At 34.2% G+C, this 17,828-nt stretch overlaps 2 protein-coding genes across 5 annotated transcripts in view; both read left to right on the top strand.

The window, feature by feature from the left end:
* The window catches only part of LOC125237416 (forkhead box protein P1-like), a 92,907-nt gene extending 88,267 nt beyond the window's left edge, over positions 1-4,640 (top strand). For all 4 annotated transcript variants that reach the window (XM_048144469.1, XM_048144468.1, XM_048144466.1 and 1 more), the window contains 2 exons: positions 2,868-3,010; positions 3,822-4,640. In XM_048144469.1, the coding sequence (XP_048000426.1) occupies positions 2,868-3,010; positions 3,822-3,982 (304 nt within the window). In that variant the 3' untranslated portion in view covers positions 3,983-4,640. The remainder of the gene's footprint in view (positions 1-2,867; positions 3,011-3,821) is intronic.
* A 3,843-nt stretch (positions 4,641-8,483) lies between these two features.
* LOC125237291 (forkhead box protein P1-like) overlaps positions 8,484-17,828 on the top strand; it is a 27,809-nt gene continuing 18,464 nt past the window's right edge. The window contains exon 1 of the mRNA XM_048144281.1: positions 8,484-8,495. Coding sequence (XP_048000238.1) covers positions 8,484-8,495 — 12 coding nt within the window. The remainder of the gene's footprint in view (positions 8,496-17,828) is intronic.

Genomic DNA, 17,828 nt, shown 5'->3' with positions numbered 1-17,828 from the left:
AAAGGATTTAATTTCAGTTTCTGAGGTATAATTTTTAATTGAAACTTCTGAATGTGCCTTCTAACTGACAGCGTTAAACCTTTAACGCTCAATGTTGCCTTTGAATTTTGAAAAAATGCTAGCCAGAAATATGCCAATTTTTAAAGTGAAACTCTTGAACTTCCGTTCGTATTTCATCAGTTTGTTTTTTTTTTTGTTTCAACATACATACATACATCCCAAGTAACATTTTAGTGCTATAATTTTGGTTTTCGACGCCAAAAGCTACTATAGATGTCGTATAAAGGTTTTCGGCGTGACCGCTTGTCGTATAAAAGCCTCCAGTAACACCTTTTAGCTCTATAAGCTTATACCGCTAAAAGGTGTTATTAGGAAGTGATGTAAACGTTTATATCACCATTTTATAGAGCCGCTATAGGCCTGGTCTATAACAGGATCAAATATGACTACTATAGATCTATATTATTGTATAATAGTGTTAGGAATCACTGCTATGCAATCAATTTGCGCTATTAAGGTTCCCGACAAGCCGCTATAGTTGTTGCGTTATACAGCTAAAAGGTGTTATTAGGAAGTGATGTAAACGTTTATATCACCATTTTATAGAGCCGCTATAGGCCTGGTCTATAACAGGATCAAATATGACTACTATAAAACAATATTATTATATAATGGTGTTAGAAATCACTGTTATGCAATCAATTTGCGCTATTAAGGTTCCCGACAAGCCGCTATAGTTGTTGCGTTATACAGCTAAAAGGTGTTATTAGGAAGTGATGTAAACGTTTATATCACCATTTTATAGAGCCGCTATAGGCCTGGTCTATAACAGGATCAAATATGACTACTATATAACAATATTATTATATAATGGTGTTAGAAATCACTGTTACGCAATCAATTTGCGCTATTAAGGTTCCCGACAAGCCGCTATAGTTGTTGCGTTATACAGCTAAAAGGTGTTATTAGGAACTGATGTAAACGTTTATATCACCATTTTATAGAGCCGCTATAGGCCTGGTCTATAACAGGATCAAATATGACTACTATAGAACAATATTATTATATAATGGTGTTAGCAATCACTGTTATGCAATCAATTTACGCTATTAAGGTTCCCGACAAGCCGCTATAGTTGTTGTGTTATACAGCTAAAAGGTGTTATTAGGAAGTGATGTAAACGTTTATATCACCATTTTATAGAGCCGCTATAGGCCTGGTCTATAACAGGATCAAATAATCTACTAAAGAACAATATTATTGTATAATAGTGATAGGAATCACGGTTATGCTATCAATTTGCGCTATTAAGGTTCCCAACAAGCCGCTTATAGTATTTTTAGTAGTCGTATTTTAACAGAAATTAAAACCTAACTATACCACTATTTTGGGATATAGTGGCTTTGGAAAACACTGCTACAGTATTTAACACTGTAGTAGTGATATGAATACCATTATAGAGCTATTTTGCTGTATAATGAAGTTTTCAGGATACGTTTATATAGCTTTGAAAAGCGTTAATAGTCGTTTTCTAATGCCTTTTATATCTCATCGCCGTATACGTCACAATTACTCTTTTATATCACAGAACTGTGGAATAATGGTTTCGGTATCTCTTTTAAAACACAATAGCGTTATAGCTGAGTTTACTATATGTTTTATAAAAAAAAAACTGTTTAGAAGATCTTTCTATAGTAAAACATTGAAAACAAGTATTGTTTTCTATATAAAGAACTTATAAGTTAAACTGGATCATAGTTAAAGTCTCATGCAACCCTAATTAAATCCACAATGGCGGGCTTATGGCAGTGAATGCGTATGATAAGTGACATAGTCGAACTATAAAAGCGTATGTTTTACTTCTTGGATCCATAGTAGAAACTATGGTGCCAATAATTTTATTGTATTAAATTATATTTATTTATTTTATTCAAAACAGGTATAAATCGAGGGCGCGCTTAAAATACTCCATTAAACTAATATTCTTTTAACGGTAAAATTTCCATCGCATACCTTTTTGCAGTAATGATGGAATTATACGAAATCCAAATTATTTTGATTGACACTAAACTTCACAAGTTCACACGCCACTTTTCATAAAGTTCCTCGTTTAGAACAGTTTTTGTTAAATATTACACACATTAAATTATTTTAGAAATTTCATTCATTCGCATTAAAAGGGACGGCAACTGCTATTACAGAACAAAAAACCTGTATACTTAACGGAATCTCAAATGCTACTATAGCATAAATTGATACTATAATAGCGTTACTGTGTCCTCTATGTCAACAAATTAGCACAATAGTCATCATCACATCACCATTGTAGACCTTAAACGTCACGTATGATACTGCTATAGCCCTATTATATCACTAAATGGCTGCATAATTGCGCCAAATCGGCTCTACAGTACCAATATAGACTATTTATAGGACCATTTAATGTGATTTAATTTGGTGCTCGCGACCACTATAGGACCAGAAATTGTTACTTGGGATACAATCACGCCTGTATCCCATAAAGGGGTAGGCAGAACACATGAAACTACTAAAGCTTCAGTGCCACTCTTGGCAAATAAGGGGTTGAAAGAAAACGAAAACTGTGACATTGCAGTGACAGGTTGCCAGCCTCTCGCCTACGCCACAATTTAACCCATATCCCATAGTCAACAATTTCAACAATTTGAGCAATTAGCAATGTCAAATATTTAAAACAGTGACAGTCACTTGACAGAATGTTTTTAAGGTTATGTTACGAAGTATCACTTCTTCCGCGTACTATTTTTTTTCTTTTAAACCTACATACCTATACCTACATACTTATAGGCCAATGATGGATGATCTAATTTTAATACTGATATTTGCAGCCGGCCGTCCATGCTGAATGGCTACGGCAGCAGCGGCTCGCACGAAGTGAAGGCCGAGGACCTGAGCGGCGCCGACCAGGACATCAAACCTAACATTTACGCTCTCAAGAATGAGATGCAGGCTTCCGACTACTCTAACAAAGGTAAAATAATTGTATAATGTTTCCAGGATTCTAACGAATTATTAAGTTTGACGTATGCATGACTTATTAACCAAGGGTCAGCGGGGTAGGCTATTTTCCTACTAAACTTGCTTTGCTTATAACCAGAGATCGGACGGATTTGCGACATTTTTAGTGACTTACGTCATTTTAATGACTTTTAGTATGAGATGACGCACAAAAATCCGATCTCGGCTTATAACTTTAAAAATGTTGCAAGCGTTGTCATTTAAGTCAGTTTTCGCAAAACGAACACATGAATTTAATGCAAAAAAAAGGAACGTTTTTTTTTGTATTTAATGATTGATTCATCATTATCATCATCATGATTTTGGATTAAACATTTATCATCTAATTAAAGTTTGTCATGGGGAAAAATAAACTATGCATAATTATTTTTCTGAAAATAATAATTAGATAGCATACATTCTGTATTGACTTTTGAGTTTTGGAGTTAACGTGCAAATAATTTATATTGAATTTCGCCAGATTATAAATATTCTTTAGACTTATATTGACGGGATATAGACCGTGATTACCTTTTTGACTTTTGTCGAGCTCCCGATATTTCGACGGAGTTACATGCATCATGATCACGGTCCACCGAAAACTGATCGGAATATCGGGAGCTCGACAAAAATCAAAAAGGTAATCACGGTCTATATCCCGGTCAATATAAGTCTAATGAAAATAACCGTGAGTCAAAACTCTTATAAATATTCTTATAAAAACCTCACGGATCGGTAGGAGAAAATATAATGTAGTAGTAACAAGAACTTTTTATTATTTCCAGACTACACCAACTCCACCAAGGAGTCTTCAAGCAACCGCTCCGGTGACACCAGCCCGTACGACGACTACCCTCGCCCCGAGGACCGGTACCGGCCCTCGGCCTCCCACATAAAGGACGAGGCAGAAAACCTCTCGCTTAACGAACAGAGATCTGACAAGTAAACAGTTGGCAAGTTATCGACAGTTGTGGTACGGTACTCCCATAGAGTATGAGGCCGAAAACATTCCACTAAACGAACTCGGATCTGACAAGTAAAAACTAGTGACTGGGCATTTTGGTACGGTACCTTAGGCCTCCGATAAAGCGCGAGGCCTAAAACAAAAAGTGACTGGACGGTTTTGGTACGGTACAATCGGTACATCCAGCCTCGAAAATAAAGCCAAAATATCTTGCTCAACGAGCTGAGATCTGACAAGTCAAACAAGTGACTGGACAGTTTTGGTACGGTACCTTCAGCCTCATAAAGCGCGAGGCCGAAGTCTCTCGCTCAGAGATCTGACATGTAAAAAGAAGTGACTGGACAGCTTCGGCACGGTACCTTCGGCCTTGGCGCGGCCTCATAAACATTTCATTCAACGAACAGAGATCTGACAAAACAAGTGACTTGGTACGTAACAAAACTGTACTGAAGGTACCGTTACCTTCGGCCTCGCAAAAATTATGAGGCCGAAAACCTCAACGAGCAGAGATCTGATAAGTAAGGTCAAAAGTGGATGGACAATTTTGGTACCGGCCTTTGGCCTCGCGTCGGACAATTTCCGCATCGGCCTCCGGCAAATGACGAGGCCTTTAGTGAAGACAGGAACTAGTGATGGACAATTCTGGTTTGCCAGCTGTTCTTGAAGCAATAATTAGGTGGCCGTTTAGAATTATTATCACAGTATGTAATACTTTATACTTACGGGTGTAGTTCTATTTCATTAGCGGTTTGTAATGTGTTCATTGTTCGATTTTTATATTTAAAGATCTCGGGAGGTTTTTTTTAGAAAGTAACCAAATATTTTTTTTTTTTTTTTTAAGACGACCCGGTTTAACGGGATATGAAGTATTATAGTTTATATTTTTTTCACGGATAAGTTTTTACGTTTTTTAAGTTTTTAGATAAGGTTAAGAATTAGGTCTCTATTTATAGGATAAGTGTTAGGAAATTTTAGACGAAACGAATTGCGCTAATTAATCAAAAAGTCAACGATAAAATAACCTTAAAAGGTCCATATCAATATTTAAAAATATTTAATCATTATTTGTAATATACAAATAATACGAACAATAAGTAGGTGTATTGGACTGTTTAGGAAAACGTAATGGTACATGAAGTTTTAATATTAACGCTAAGCGTTTTGGTTCATTGTGAAAGTTTACTTTTTGCATTTTTCTATTTTTTATTAATATTTTTACCTGTGGTTTACACGTAAGAAACCATTTTGCGAAAAAAAGACTACTTACTTATTTTTTTTTTTTGGCGTTTACTGTATTTTTACCGCCGATTTTTAATAGTTCACGATAGTTATTTTCTGTGTGTATTTTGCTAATTGCATTACGAATTGTTGCTACGGAATTGATTTTAAATACGTTTGCTGTAAGGAAATGATCTGAAGTGTTATTTTAGTACCAATGGTACATTTATTTTGTGCTTGCTTTATTCCAAGGAATTGTTTTTTAAGTTCATAGGCTAAGAGCTAGGTTGTAAATATTTATCATGATTGTCATGAGTTATAAATTGTTAAAAATGGTAATTCTAGACGAGTGTAAACGTTTAATTATTAAATATACCATAATATTGGATATTAAATCGTTCATGTTGTAGAAAATTTAGAGAAACCTTAGTAGTAAAAAAATCACTGTAATACGAGATTTATATTAAAATTTGGTTTCCGATGTTGTGTTCTTGCATTTTCTATTTGTGCATTTTGTCTCTGATTAAAAAAAAGGATTCCTTATTCTTTTTCTCTAAGGCTGAATTTATGCATATGCGGAATAGAGGTTGAAATTCTATAATATTGGAATTTTTGTACATGTGTTCACAAGCGTGAAAGATTTTTTAAAAACGACATTCCTTTCCGCATGTGTACAAACAAGGCTCTTTGAGTGTTTGAAGTTAATATAAAATAAAAATCTATACTTCGATTCGAGCAATGATGAAAACTTTCAGTGAAAATCTAGAATACCTTCTCTAGTTATTTATAAATTCAAGAAGGATTAAATCATATCACGATTAAGTATGTATACCTACTAAACGCAATATCTAAGTAATTCGATGTGTATATAGGAAAATGTATATTCCATTTTGCAATAACCAAAATAAGTGAGAAAAATAAATGCAGGCAAAACTGGTAAAACACATTTTGTTTGTATTTTTTATATACATTTTTTAGCTTTTAATTGAAGTACAAAACCATTTTATTATTTTTGTAAAAGGGGAGCCTGCCTACCAGTTTTTTGACTTTAAGATAATTTAGGTTAGTCACTTTAAAGACATGTGTTGTTGGCAATTTTGCTACGTAATTTTGATGTCAATACTAATTATATCATTTTATGATCTTGGCAAGTAATATACAATTTAATCTAGGTGGTTCGGTTCAATTAAAAAACTTACAACCATTATCATTCATATTTTTTATACACAATACTTTGTATTTTTTGAATTCTAATATTCTCTCTGAGGAAAAAAACTTACAACAATCCATAAAAAATAAATATGTTTGAGTTATTGTAACATCTATGTCATTGTGATAATGACAACCTGTATTGGATGTAGGTGTATTTTAGTACCGGCAACAAAATTACACCCCCATTTTTTCGCAGGAAGTTAAACATTTAACTGTAATATATTAGACACAACATTTCATAATGTATAATAAATTGAGAATAAACACTTGCTTACAACGACTTTAAGCTGTAAATTGCAATCCATTTTCATAATTTTCGTGGTTGTAATTATATTTGGCATACCTTTTTATGATTACAACGATTGCCTTCGATCACCCGCGCATACATTATCAGTAGAAGCAATTTTTATTTCGTAACTCTTTTGATAAAATTTTGCTATGAACGAAATAAAATACGAATTAAATTCAATTCTTCAATTCAACTACGATTTTTTTTCGTTAAAATCGTTGAATTTTCTTAAATGCACTTCTTTTGTTCAAATCTGTGTTATTTATTTTATTAAAAATCCGACCAAAGAATTCATTGCCTAGAAATCAACCCAGTACCGACAGTTATCGTATTTCGATATTCACTACTTTTAAAAAACTTGTATCTTCTCGCCTGTCAATGAGAAAGAAAATTAATAGTAAAATATGGTATGGAATGCGCCGCATAGACTTACTGCGTTTTAAATCCTTTGACGAAAGCAGCGTGAAGATACGAGATTTTTTCAAAGTAGTGACGATTTGTTCAATTTTTGGTAGCCATGTATCTTTACTTGATACTGCTCTATGCCCTTCTTAATTCTGTGTGTGATTCTCAATTTATCCGAGCTATCTAAACATCGACAATGACAGCACTAGCATACATTAAAATTTATAGATCATTGTAAATTATACTTAGGTGGTGTTGTATTAAACAAGAAATCATTATAATTATTTCATTTGTTTTATTTAACCATAGAAAACACAACTTGATCTCATTACGGCACCTTATTCTTATGACAAACTGGTGGATTCTTCTCAAAAAAAATAAAAAAAATTCTCCGCCACCACTCCACTCGCTTTTATTGGAGGTATGACAATGATGACAATTGACAAGAGGATGATTGAAACAAAATGACAGTTTTATTGACTAAACACAAATAGTTTATTTTATATTTATATATTTATTTATAAATTCCTTTTGCATGTTTGCAATTACTGAACCAAAACATTTACACATTAATTATACAAGATTGTTAAACATTAATCGTCAGTATCAATTTATTCTATTTATTAAACTTATTCTAAGTTGAATGTCAATAAAAATATTAAGTGAAAAAAATCACATCATAAATCATATAAGATATTAGGGATATAAAAATATCAAGAACGATTGAATACAAGGACTGACAAAGCCCATACAAAAAGCGTACCCCTGAAATATATGGGCCTTTTAGGCTTAAAACTAGATGGCGCTGTTTCGCAGCCTGAAAGTGGCCAAAATCATATTTTCCTCAAATATTTTTTGAGTGTTTTTATTTTTTATTAGAACAAATGACATATTTCTTTATTTTAAAATCATGATATCACGTCAATACACGTGTCTAGTTTTAATTAATAGGTGGCGCTAAAAAATCGAGGTACGGTGCCGAGTATAGTAGATATAATACAATAGTATTAGAAGAAAAATCCGCGTCAAAGAAACAAATATCAAATTATTTACTTTTTTATGACGACAGGTCTGGCTTTGCAGTCGGTAGACCAGCCCTGCCTGCTACGCCCGCGGTCCCAGAGTTCGAATCCCAGTGAAGGGCATTTATTTATGCGATGAAGCACAGATATTTGTTCCTGAGTCATGAGATATTTTCTATGTATATAAGTATTATATATTATATATATATGTATATATATCGTTGTCTGAAGTACCCACAACTACGTAGCCTGCTTGGGCTTGCCGTGGGCCTCGGTCAATCTGTGTAAGAATGTCCTGTAATATTTATTTATTTGTTTATGTGTTTTTGCATAAAATATGGTATACAAGGTAAGATTTAACTTTTAGGGACACGCCTATTTGACCAGAGACAAATTTTAGAATGTCAGAACGCACGGAATTCGCCGTTCGAAAGTCTGTGGAAAACGACGTGATGCTGTGACTTTCGAGTGGCGAGATTCCGCTACGTTCTAGGCTTCTGTGTCGTTCACGAACTATGAACTGTTAGGAATAAAAATCCATCAATGACCGAAATGAACTGAATCTTTCCGTGCTCTGAGAATCGGTCTTTGCTCATTTAGTTCAACATAGGATCGGCGAGCGCGAGCGGATTTGATCGAGAACGAATGTGTGTGCTGCGCCGACCGAGCGAGAGCTACTTAGCAGAGCAACAAAAAAAGTCAAGTTTTCATATTAAACTTCGGTTACTTACAACGGTACTTTCTGGACCCGGAATGTTACTATCTGTGGACTATTCGTATCATTTTGACACTATTCGGTCCCCATTCGTTCTGATCTTTTCCGACCGCAGTGGTCGCTGGTCTGGCTGAACTAAATGAGCAAAGAGACCTAAAAGAGCGAACTAGTTCGTGGGAGCGATTGAACGAGATCAGGCGCTCCGATCAACGAACAAGAAACAGCACAAGCCTAATGCGTTCGAGATTCAAACATCAGTCCCAACAGCTGGCATGCAAAAACTCAAACATGTTCAAATCTATGTGGTGGTGGAAGTTATGATGTCTTGAAAATTCAAAAAGAATCATACGAATATTGTTTTACAAATTAGCAAGTCTGCTTGAAGACAACTTTTTTTTATGGGATAGGAGGCAAACGAGCAGACAGGTCGCCTGATGGTAAGCGATCACCGCCGCCCATGGACACCCGAAACACCAGAGGTGTTGGAGGTGCGTTGCCGGCCTTTAAGATGGGTGTACGCTCTTTTCTTGAAGATTTAAAGGTCGTATCGGTCCGGAAACTTGTTACAAAAGAAGTTACTGGAGCAAAAAATTGCAAATATTTAAAACGAAGTGATGATATCCTGAAAGCGGATATGACAAAGATGCCAGACCAGACGGATATCGTCTCATGACAAACGGTTGCAGCACGCATGCGCTGCAAATGTTCTGACTCATTTGATTGGCTGCCAAAATAAGAATGACAACTGACTTATATGGTCATAGGGATTAATAGGCAACTTGACTTGTAGAAAATAGTTATTTGTTATACAAGAGTGCAAAGTTGTATTTTAACGCCGAGTGTGGAATTGAAAAACGAGCAAGCGAAAGGATTCTATAGTTGAACCACGAGCGAAGCGAAGCGAGTTTTTCAATACACGAGAAGTAAAATACATTTGCACTCGTGTGTAACACAAAACTTTTCCCTTACTATAGCGAGGAAAGTACAACGCAAAAAATCGCGTTTATCACTGCTTTCCAGTAGTTCCACAGGGTGGTAAAACATCTTCATCACTAGATTAACCTACTTTTATCAATTTTAAAGCAGAAAATTTGCCTCTATTCAAGGTCAAATTACTTTATTCCACTAGTGGATAAAATGCGTTTTTACCCGCTGAAACAAAGAACCAGATAATTATAAGCACGAAATAAAGAATCGGATAATTATAAGAAAAACAGAGACAGAAGTTATGTTTAACTCCAATTTATATTTTGTAAATTAGATAGAAATATATTAAAGTAAATCAGTTGCCACTCAATTCGATTTCATATTAATGCCATATTTAGCAAGTCGTTCAAAATCGTTTTGACAGTTCTTAAAAAGAAGGTGATTTGACTAGGAGGCCAGTAGCCTATAGCGCGAACCGTCGCCGTCGCGTCTTCATACTTCCATATCGATAAGGTTTGATTTCGTATGCGTCGCATCGCCGTCGCGCGACCATCGCGAGACCGTCGCCCACGTAAGCCACGGCGTTATAGCGGTCAACCAAATCAATTTTTGCTCCTTCATTTTCAATCAATTTTAGAGTGTCTATGATTCCGCCAACGTCAAGGTTTAGGATGGCACGCGTTTATGAAGTCAATTTTATATGGAGCAATCCACAGTTTTCAAAAACGCGAGATATATTCACAGCGTCACCAAATATGGTAGAAGTAATTCAGAAAAGATATCTCGACTGACTAACAAAGACATTGTCACATTTATTTCGAGACAGGTAACTCCAAAAATGTACGTACGTTCTAGGATATCTAAAACCGAACCAAAAAAACAATTCTCACGTGGTTCATATGGCAACAATCACGCTCATTGCCATGTGTTGCCATTACTCATCTCTCAATACAAAAAATCATAAAAACATCCCAAAAAAACTACATAAAAACGCATTTCAAAATACTAAATTAAACCCCTAACTTACCATTTCGAATCGAACGACACTTTCCGTAAAAAAAGAATTTAACCCATTCCTAGACATGTGTTGGTTTTTTGTGGAGTTCAGTAACCAGATCTGGATTAAAAATACGGTTATTTTAGGTTTTTTGTCGGTTCAGTGGTTTTAGGCGAGAAGAGTTATAATTAAGAGCCACATGTCAGTGAGTTCATAGGGATGGGACAAAACAATAGGCAGGTGCTAATTTTAAAATGTTTCAAATAATTTAATTATGAAATATGAAATGTCTTGATGTTTTCAATGAAAAACTGGATCCTTAGTTACCATCTGAATTCTGGCGGGCTGCGTGTTTGCGTTTTAGACATGATTATAAAATAATAATGTGGAGATTCTTCTTTTATCATCTTTTTATCTATAAAATTTATGCAATTATCAGAATTTACTCATCACTGAACAGTGACAGTCCGAACATTTCTAAAGAGTGTGCGGAGCTGCAACAAATAAGTTTTGGTAACACATAAACCCAACAATAATTTTCACAGACGCGCTATCTTATCTGTACAAAATAATTCCTTTTTAAGTATTGATAAAACCATTGTCTGGAGGCCCTAGAGTTTCTTTATATTGATCGACAAAACTGTCGATATCGATAATCTTAAATATTGGTCACATCACTGTTGCACTTGCTGCGACCATAAATCAAGCTAGCGACACGTCGATGATATTACCAGAAAGCCACGTTATCTGCCTTCACTACATGCAATGCTATATTTGTAATTATGAATTAATTCTTTGTTTTTTTTTATAAATGTAATCTATTTATAAAAAAACTTTTTTACTAAAATATAGGTAGTTTTTCGCAAATACTTAAGAAATGGTGTTCCACAGCTAAAATTATTCTTCAACAGAAATTAATGGCATAAATTATTCTACAAGGTTATTCACGTTTTTTCTTACGATTGAATATTTTAATGGTTAATTTACTAAGAAAGTTTTGTAAAATCGATAATATGGAACGTGTTTCGTAAATAACTCGTAAACGGTTGTCCACAGCTAAAATTATCTGGCACAAAAATAATTATCATAGCATTTTCTTTGCCCGAGATACAGGATTCTTTACCTAGTTCGGGCGCACGTAACACTGCACGTAATATAAGTAAACGCATAAATGAAACTTTAGCAATATTTAAGGTTTTTCAATAAATTATTCTCACAAGAAAGGTTATTTAAGTTTTTTCGTTAGGATCAATATTTACATGATTAATTTAGTAAGAAAGTTTTGAAGTCGACTATAATATAGGCCGTTTTTCGTAAATGAGCATTTCTTTTTTTTTTGGCCACTTATAAAGCGTGATATTTAAAAAATATTATTTAATTTAATTACTAGCCTTTTCAATCCTAGTAGTAAAATTGTCCCATACGATTTTTTCTTTATTTTATTACTCATTATCCGTACATGTTGTATGGGGTAACAAAGAGGAAAGTAACAAAAAATGTATGGAAATTCTGTGACACTTTTTAGTCTGCGAGTAGAGAAGTGAAAGTAGGTACTGATTCTGAGTAAATAATTGACCTAAAATTCCTAAAAATCAATTAAATATTTTTTTATTGGCAAAAAAAATGCTCAAATAACTCGTAAACGGTAGACTAAGGCTAACAATTATCTAAAACCCGAAATAATTGGGATAAAATTTCTACAATAAAGGTTATTAGTTCACTGCTGAAGCTTCGTCATGCTAGAGCATTTCGTGCGATGTTGTAAACTTATTTTATGACTCTATTCAGAGTGGAATCGATGCACGCTGGGACCACCTGGCTCGAAGAAGGGTCTTCATTATCAATTAACATTTTGTAGGCAGATGAAAATAAAGTACAATCAATTCGATTCATTTATTGCGTAAGATAACAAAAGTGATCCATTTGGTACACATTAAAATCACATAAACTAGTATTGAAAATCTATACTTAGTATTGAAAATCTAATAAACCTTAAGTCCGCCATAAGTCTCCGTAAAGTCTACAAAAATCTAAAATAAGACTTATATTGACCGGGATATCGTCACTACTTTTAAAAAATCTCGTATCTCACGCTGCTTCAAAGTTAAAACGCAGGAAGTCTATATGCATTCCATACATACTTACTACAATTTTCTTTTCATTGACAGATGAAGATACAAGTTTAAAAGTAGTGACGATATATTTAGACCCTGATTACCTTTTTGAGTTTTATTGACGCCCTTTTTGATTTTTAAAACTCTTAATTTTAAATATGTAAACTAATATTGATCCTAGCGAAAAAACGCACATAACCTTTCTTGTAGAAGAAAATGTTTAACATTATTTATAAATCAGGATTTAATCGCGTATGCGTTGGAAGTCAGTTTAATATCATTATATACTCATACGCGATTAAGTCTCGATTTAAAAATAATTAACGGAGCGTGTAATCGATTTAAAAAAACTTTCCAACGATATTATCCATTTATATTATCCATCATAGCGAAAAAACGTACATAACCATTCTTGTAAGAAATTTTATGGCACTAAAAAATGGCGCGAAATTCAAATTGTCAATGGGAATTTCAATCAATTTCTAAGTGCTGTGGCTCGTCGATGACTGAGCCCTACATTTTTGGTTGTTTTTTCTTACACATGTTACCACTGAAAGAAAAAAATATTGGGGACACCTTAGATCAACTTAGCCCCAAACAAAGCAAAGCTTGTACTATGCGTGCTGAGCGACGATATACATACTTAAATAGATAAATATATATAAGAAGGCGAGTCATCATTCTCCTTGTGTTATCCCGGCATTTGCCTCGGCTCATGGGAGCCTGGGGTTCGCTTTGACAACTAATCCCAAAATTTGGCGCAGCACTAGTTTTACCAAAGCGACTGCCATCTGACCTTCCAACCCGAAGGGTAAACTAGACCTTATTAGAATTAGTCCGGTTTCCTCACAATGTTTTCCTACACCGAAAAGCGACTGGCAAATATCAAATGACATTTCTCACATAAATTCCGAAAAACTCATTGTAGAGCCGGGGTTCGAACCCGCGACCTCCGGAACGAAAGTCGCACGTAAATACTTACCGCTAGGCTACCAGCGCTTCTATATAATAATAAGAAGGCGAGGCGAGTACCTTCAATAATTTATATACAAAGTAAACTTCAATATCTTCATCTCTTTTATCTAAACAAACCATCCACACGCATTCGTAAACAATTAAAGAGATGTAGGGCCCAGTTATTTATAAATATTTTTTGTGCCACGAGTTGGGCGTGTGCACAATTACTTGTATTTATTTCTGTAGGGACATGTGCTGTATTGCCTATGAGGGCTCAACTGCGGGCCGCTTTGGGAAAAAGTTTAATCAAGGATTATTTATATAGGATTTACATACTTCATACATACTTCATACATCGTACCTCGATTTTTAGCGCCACCTATTAAATAGTATCATAACTACACTGGTTGATGATGAGGATGATATTCTTATAAAACATAAAAAAATAAAATTTTGAAAAAACCCCCGACCACGACACGACATAGTAGACCGATTTTCATGAAACATGGCTAAGAACACTCCCGACTAACTCAGCTTTCAGACAAAAAAAAACTAAATCTAAATCGGTCTACCCGTTCGGGAGCTACGATGCCACAGACAGACACACACAGACAGACAGACAAACAGACAGACAGACAGACAGACAAACAGACAGACAGACAAACAGACAAACACACAGACAGACACGTCAAACTTATAACACCCTTCGTTTTTATGTCGGGGTTAAAAATACGCAAAAATATGATTTTGGCCACTTCGGGGCAGTTTTTCTTAAGCCTAAAAGACCCATACATTTAAAGGGGTACGCTTTTTTTCTATGGGCTTTGTCAGTCCTCTATTAAATCGTTCTTGTCTTAAATTTATAGGCAGGGTTAGATATCTCGTAGCATGGCAAGACGTTAGAGAACCTTGGAGTCGATATTAAAATTTAATTTAATTTATACTCATACCTCATGTATTTAATTTGTCACAATGCTTTTAATTTCATCTAGAATGATGAATTATTAAAATTGTAATAGGACTGAATGTTAAACAATAAACTTTTAATCTCTTTATTTACATGAACATATTTACATAATTATATAAGAATCTATATAAGTCGACTCTAACTTAAAAGCTAGCTAATGTCTAAAACAGGCCCTTGAGGCATTGTACTCAAGAATACTGGCGACATTTCCTCGCTGTATCGCAATGTTGATACGTTGTGCGAGGAAGTCGCCAGCTCTTCGGGTCACTGAAGTTACCTCAACCAGACGCTTCGCGTATCGGCAATAACTTGAATGCGCCAGTTTCCGTATGACCTAGAGTTTCTACACCAAAGGGTACAAAAAGGTATTCTTTGCCAAGACTTTTGTATTTATTACGTTTCAAAATTTGGCACTTTTCAGTAGGTAATTGAAGTCATTTATTTACAATATTATTTTTTGTTTGCGTGTTTTTTTGTGGCAGTCTTTTTTACATTTAAAATATAGTTTTATTCAATTCCAAATAATATTTATTTCGTTTATAATCAACTTTTGGAATGAGTATGTGAGTATGAGTTGACTTTTATGTTAAAATCGACTCCATGGTGCTCTAACGTTTTACCATGCTACGAGATGTCCAAACCCTGTTTATAGGTATTCAATTAATATTTATAAACTTTAATCACAGATCAATTCAAAGCAGGACCTGTGTCATGGTATTTTTTCAAAGTGCCGCCCCAGTTTCTAAGCGGGCCGCAGTTGGTAGCCCGGCGTGCGCGCGAGTGTTAATTCGGTGTACCACCGCGATGATCAGTGGTACTCAAACTGTAACTTTCTCTATGTAGAGTTATATGTGTGGTATTGAGTAAGGTCATCACAGATTCTGACTATAATCTATGCTTTTTTTGTGCCATAGGTACGTAAACAACGTGTCTTTATTGAATTCCAAAACACGGTGTATGGAAGCATACATTAGATTTTTTAGGAATATGAAATATGAACGATTGGCATTTTTTTTAATTTATTTACACAAAAAGGTTACACAGTATAATTCTAATTATTGTATTTTCGCCAAACTGTATGACAGTTTGTTGGCGAAATTATTAATAGTTGTTTACTTACAAAAGTATTACCATACAGTTAATTAACTATTATATAAATGAATAACAATTTATAAATAAGTATATTTTACTTGAATTAATAACAATAACTATGGGTAACCTAATAGGTACATATTTTCTTTTGCAATATGGTTTTTTTCTGTCATTGTATAAATTAGGCTTTTCGCAACAAAATATACCTGCATTTAAAAAACTTTTAAAGAAAATACCATGATATATGAATGAAATAAAAATAAATGCAGATATCAATCTGCATAGTTTGTTAAAAGTAAAAAAACCTGGGTTCTAATGCCGTGGTAAGGGGCCAAAGTAGTTGTTTGTTCTCGCACGTACTAAAATATTGATACCTGAGCAAGCGAAAGATTCCAATATTGAACCGCGAGCGTAGCGATGGTTCAAAAAGTGGAATCTTGAGCGTTGTGAGGGTATCAAGGCACAGGATTAAAACAGAACTTTGCCACCGAGTGAAACACAAAATTTTTCACCACACCAACACGAACAAAATACTGACTACTATAAAACATCAAAATAAATCAAATCCATCAATTTATTCAATATTTATGATTCAAAATCATCATTTATAGGTAAAATCTAGCAGCCAGATTAAGACATCGAGTTAAAATTTGTATGAAATTACTTTTGCCCCCTTGTGGATAAAATGCAATTTTGCTATCTGTTTTCGAATAGCAAAGAAAGCCTTTACCAGTTGGTGTGGTGAAAAAATAATGTATTATGCAATGGAGTAAGTAAAATTAATTAGAAAATTCAGATTGAAATGTTATTAAGATTCTTGAACAAGGGCGTTTCCTGCGCCAATGACCTTAGATTTGAATCCATTGATATTATGATAGTTTCTAAAGCCTATCATAAATACTAACGGCATCGTCTTTAAACAAAATAGTATCTCATAATTACTTCATAGCTCATTGTTTTTGTGATATCTAGCATCAAAGTTGAACAATTTTAGGTCGTGTTTGTGAACTTTTGTTTAAATTTTACGTTCAAAAACTGTTTTTTTTGGTCATAACTTTTGTTTGAATTAGTTTTAAATTAAAATATCTCTTGAGTTTTTATAAAAAATCAAAGGTGACCAAACATGTCGATTTTATGTATGTAGCACCCTTCACTAAAATCAAATTTCGATAAAATTAAGTGTTTCTTTAGACCATGTTTAAAAAAACATATTTTTGACAAGTTTTGAGTTGAAACTCCTAAATTTGCACTACAGATAGAATTATAAGACCAACGGCCATGGTACGGCTTATAAATTCTATCTGTAGCGCAAATTTAGGAGTTTCAACTCAAAAATTGTCAAATATCAATGAAAACCGTGTGAAGCCTTAATCAATATGAAAATATTGATTGTCACTGTGTTAAAAGTGACTCCCGTACTTACACAGAACTTTATTTATATAGAAGAAACAAGTTCATCTATTTGTATAGGGGCCGAGCGTGTCAAATTTTGTACTGAAGTTGTTTCTTGCCTGTAATTTTAAATATGTCTCAGGCTCTTGATTGTTCATAATTTTTGTGTTGTTGCAATTGAATATCACGTAACGAGGCATTTTTTATGTTTTAATTGACTTCAACTTACAAAAATTGACGCCCGAAAGCTGCAAGCTGCGATTACAGGCGGACAACTCAGTGGATTTCACTGAGTTCATTTGACACGCTAAGTAGATACGTTTGCTTGATCTATGGTATATATGACATCTGTGCGTACTTACTTACATACATAAGAAGACCCCTGAAACTTAAAACATTCTGCTACCACAGTAAGGAGATCAAGTTAAAACATAAATAAATTAACGGTTTCTAAGTACCGATTGTTATTGTAATAATGCACCAAGAAAACACAAGCTTTCAAACTAAAAACAGCTTTTCTT

This window comes from Leguminivora glycinivorella, chromosome 21 (assembly GCF_023078275.1).
Source record: "Leguminivora glycinivorella isolate SPB_JAAS2020 chromosome 21, LegGlyc_1.1, whole genome shotgun sequence".
NCBI lineage: Eukaryota > Metazoa > Arthropoda > Insecta > Lepidoptera > Tortricidae > Leguminivora > Leguminivora glycinivorella.
The sequence above is the reverse complement of the archived record's forward strand: the minus strand, read 5'-3'. Positions and strand labels throughout refer to the sequence as shown.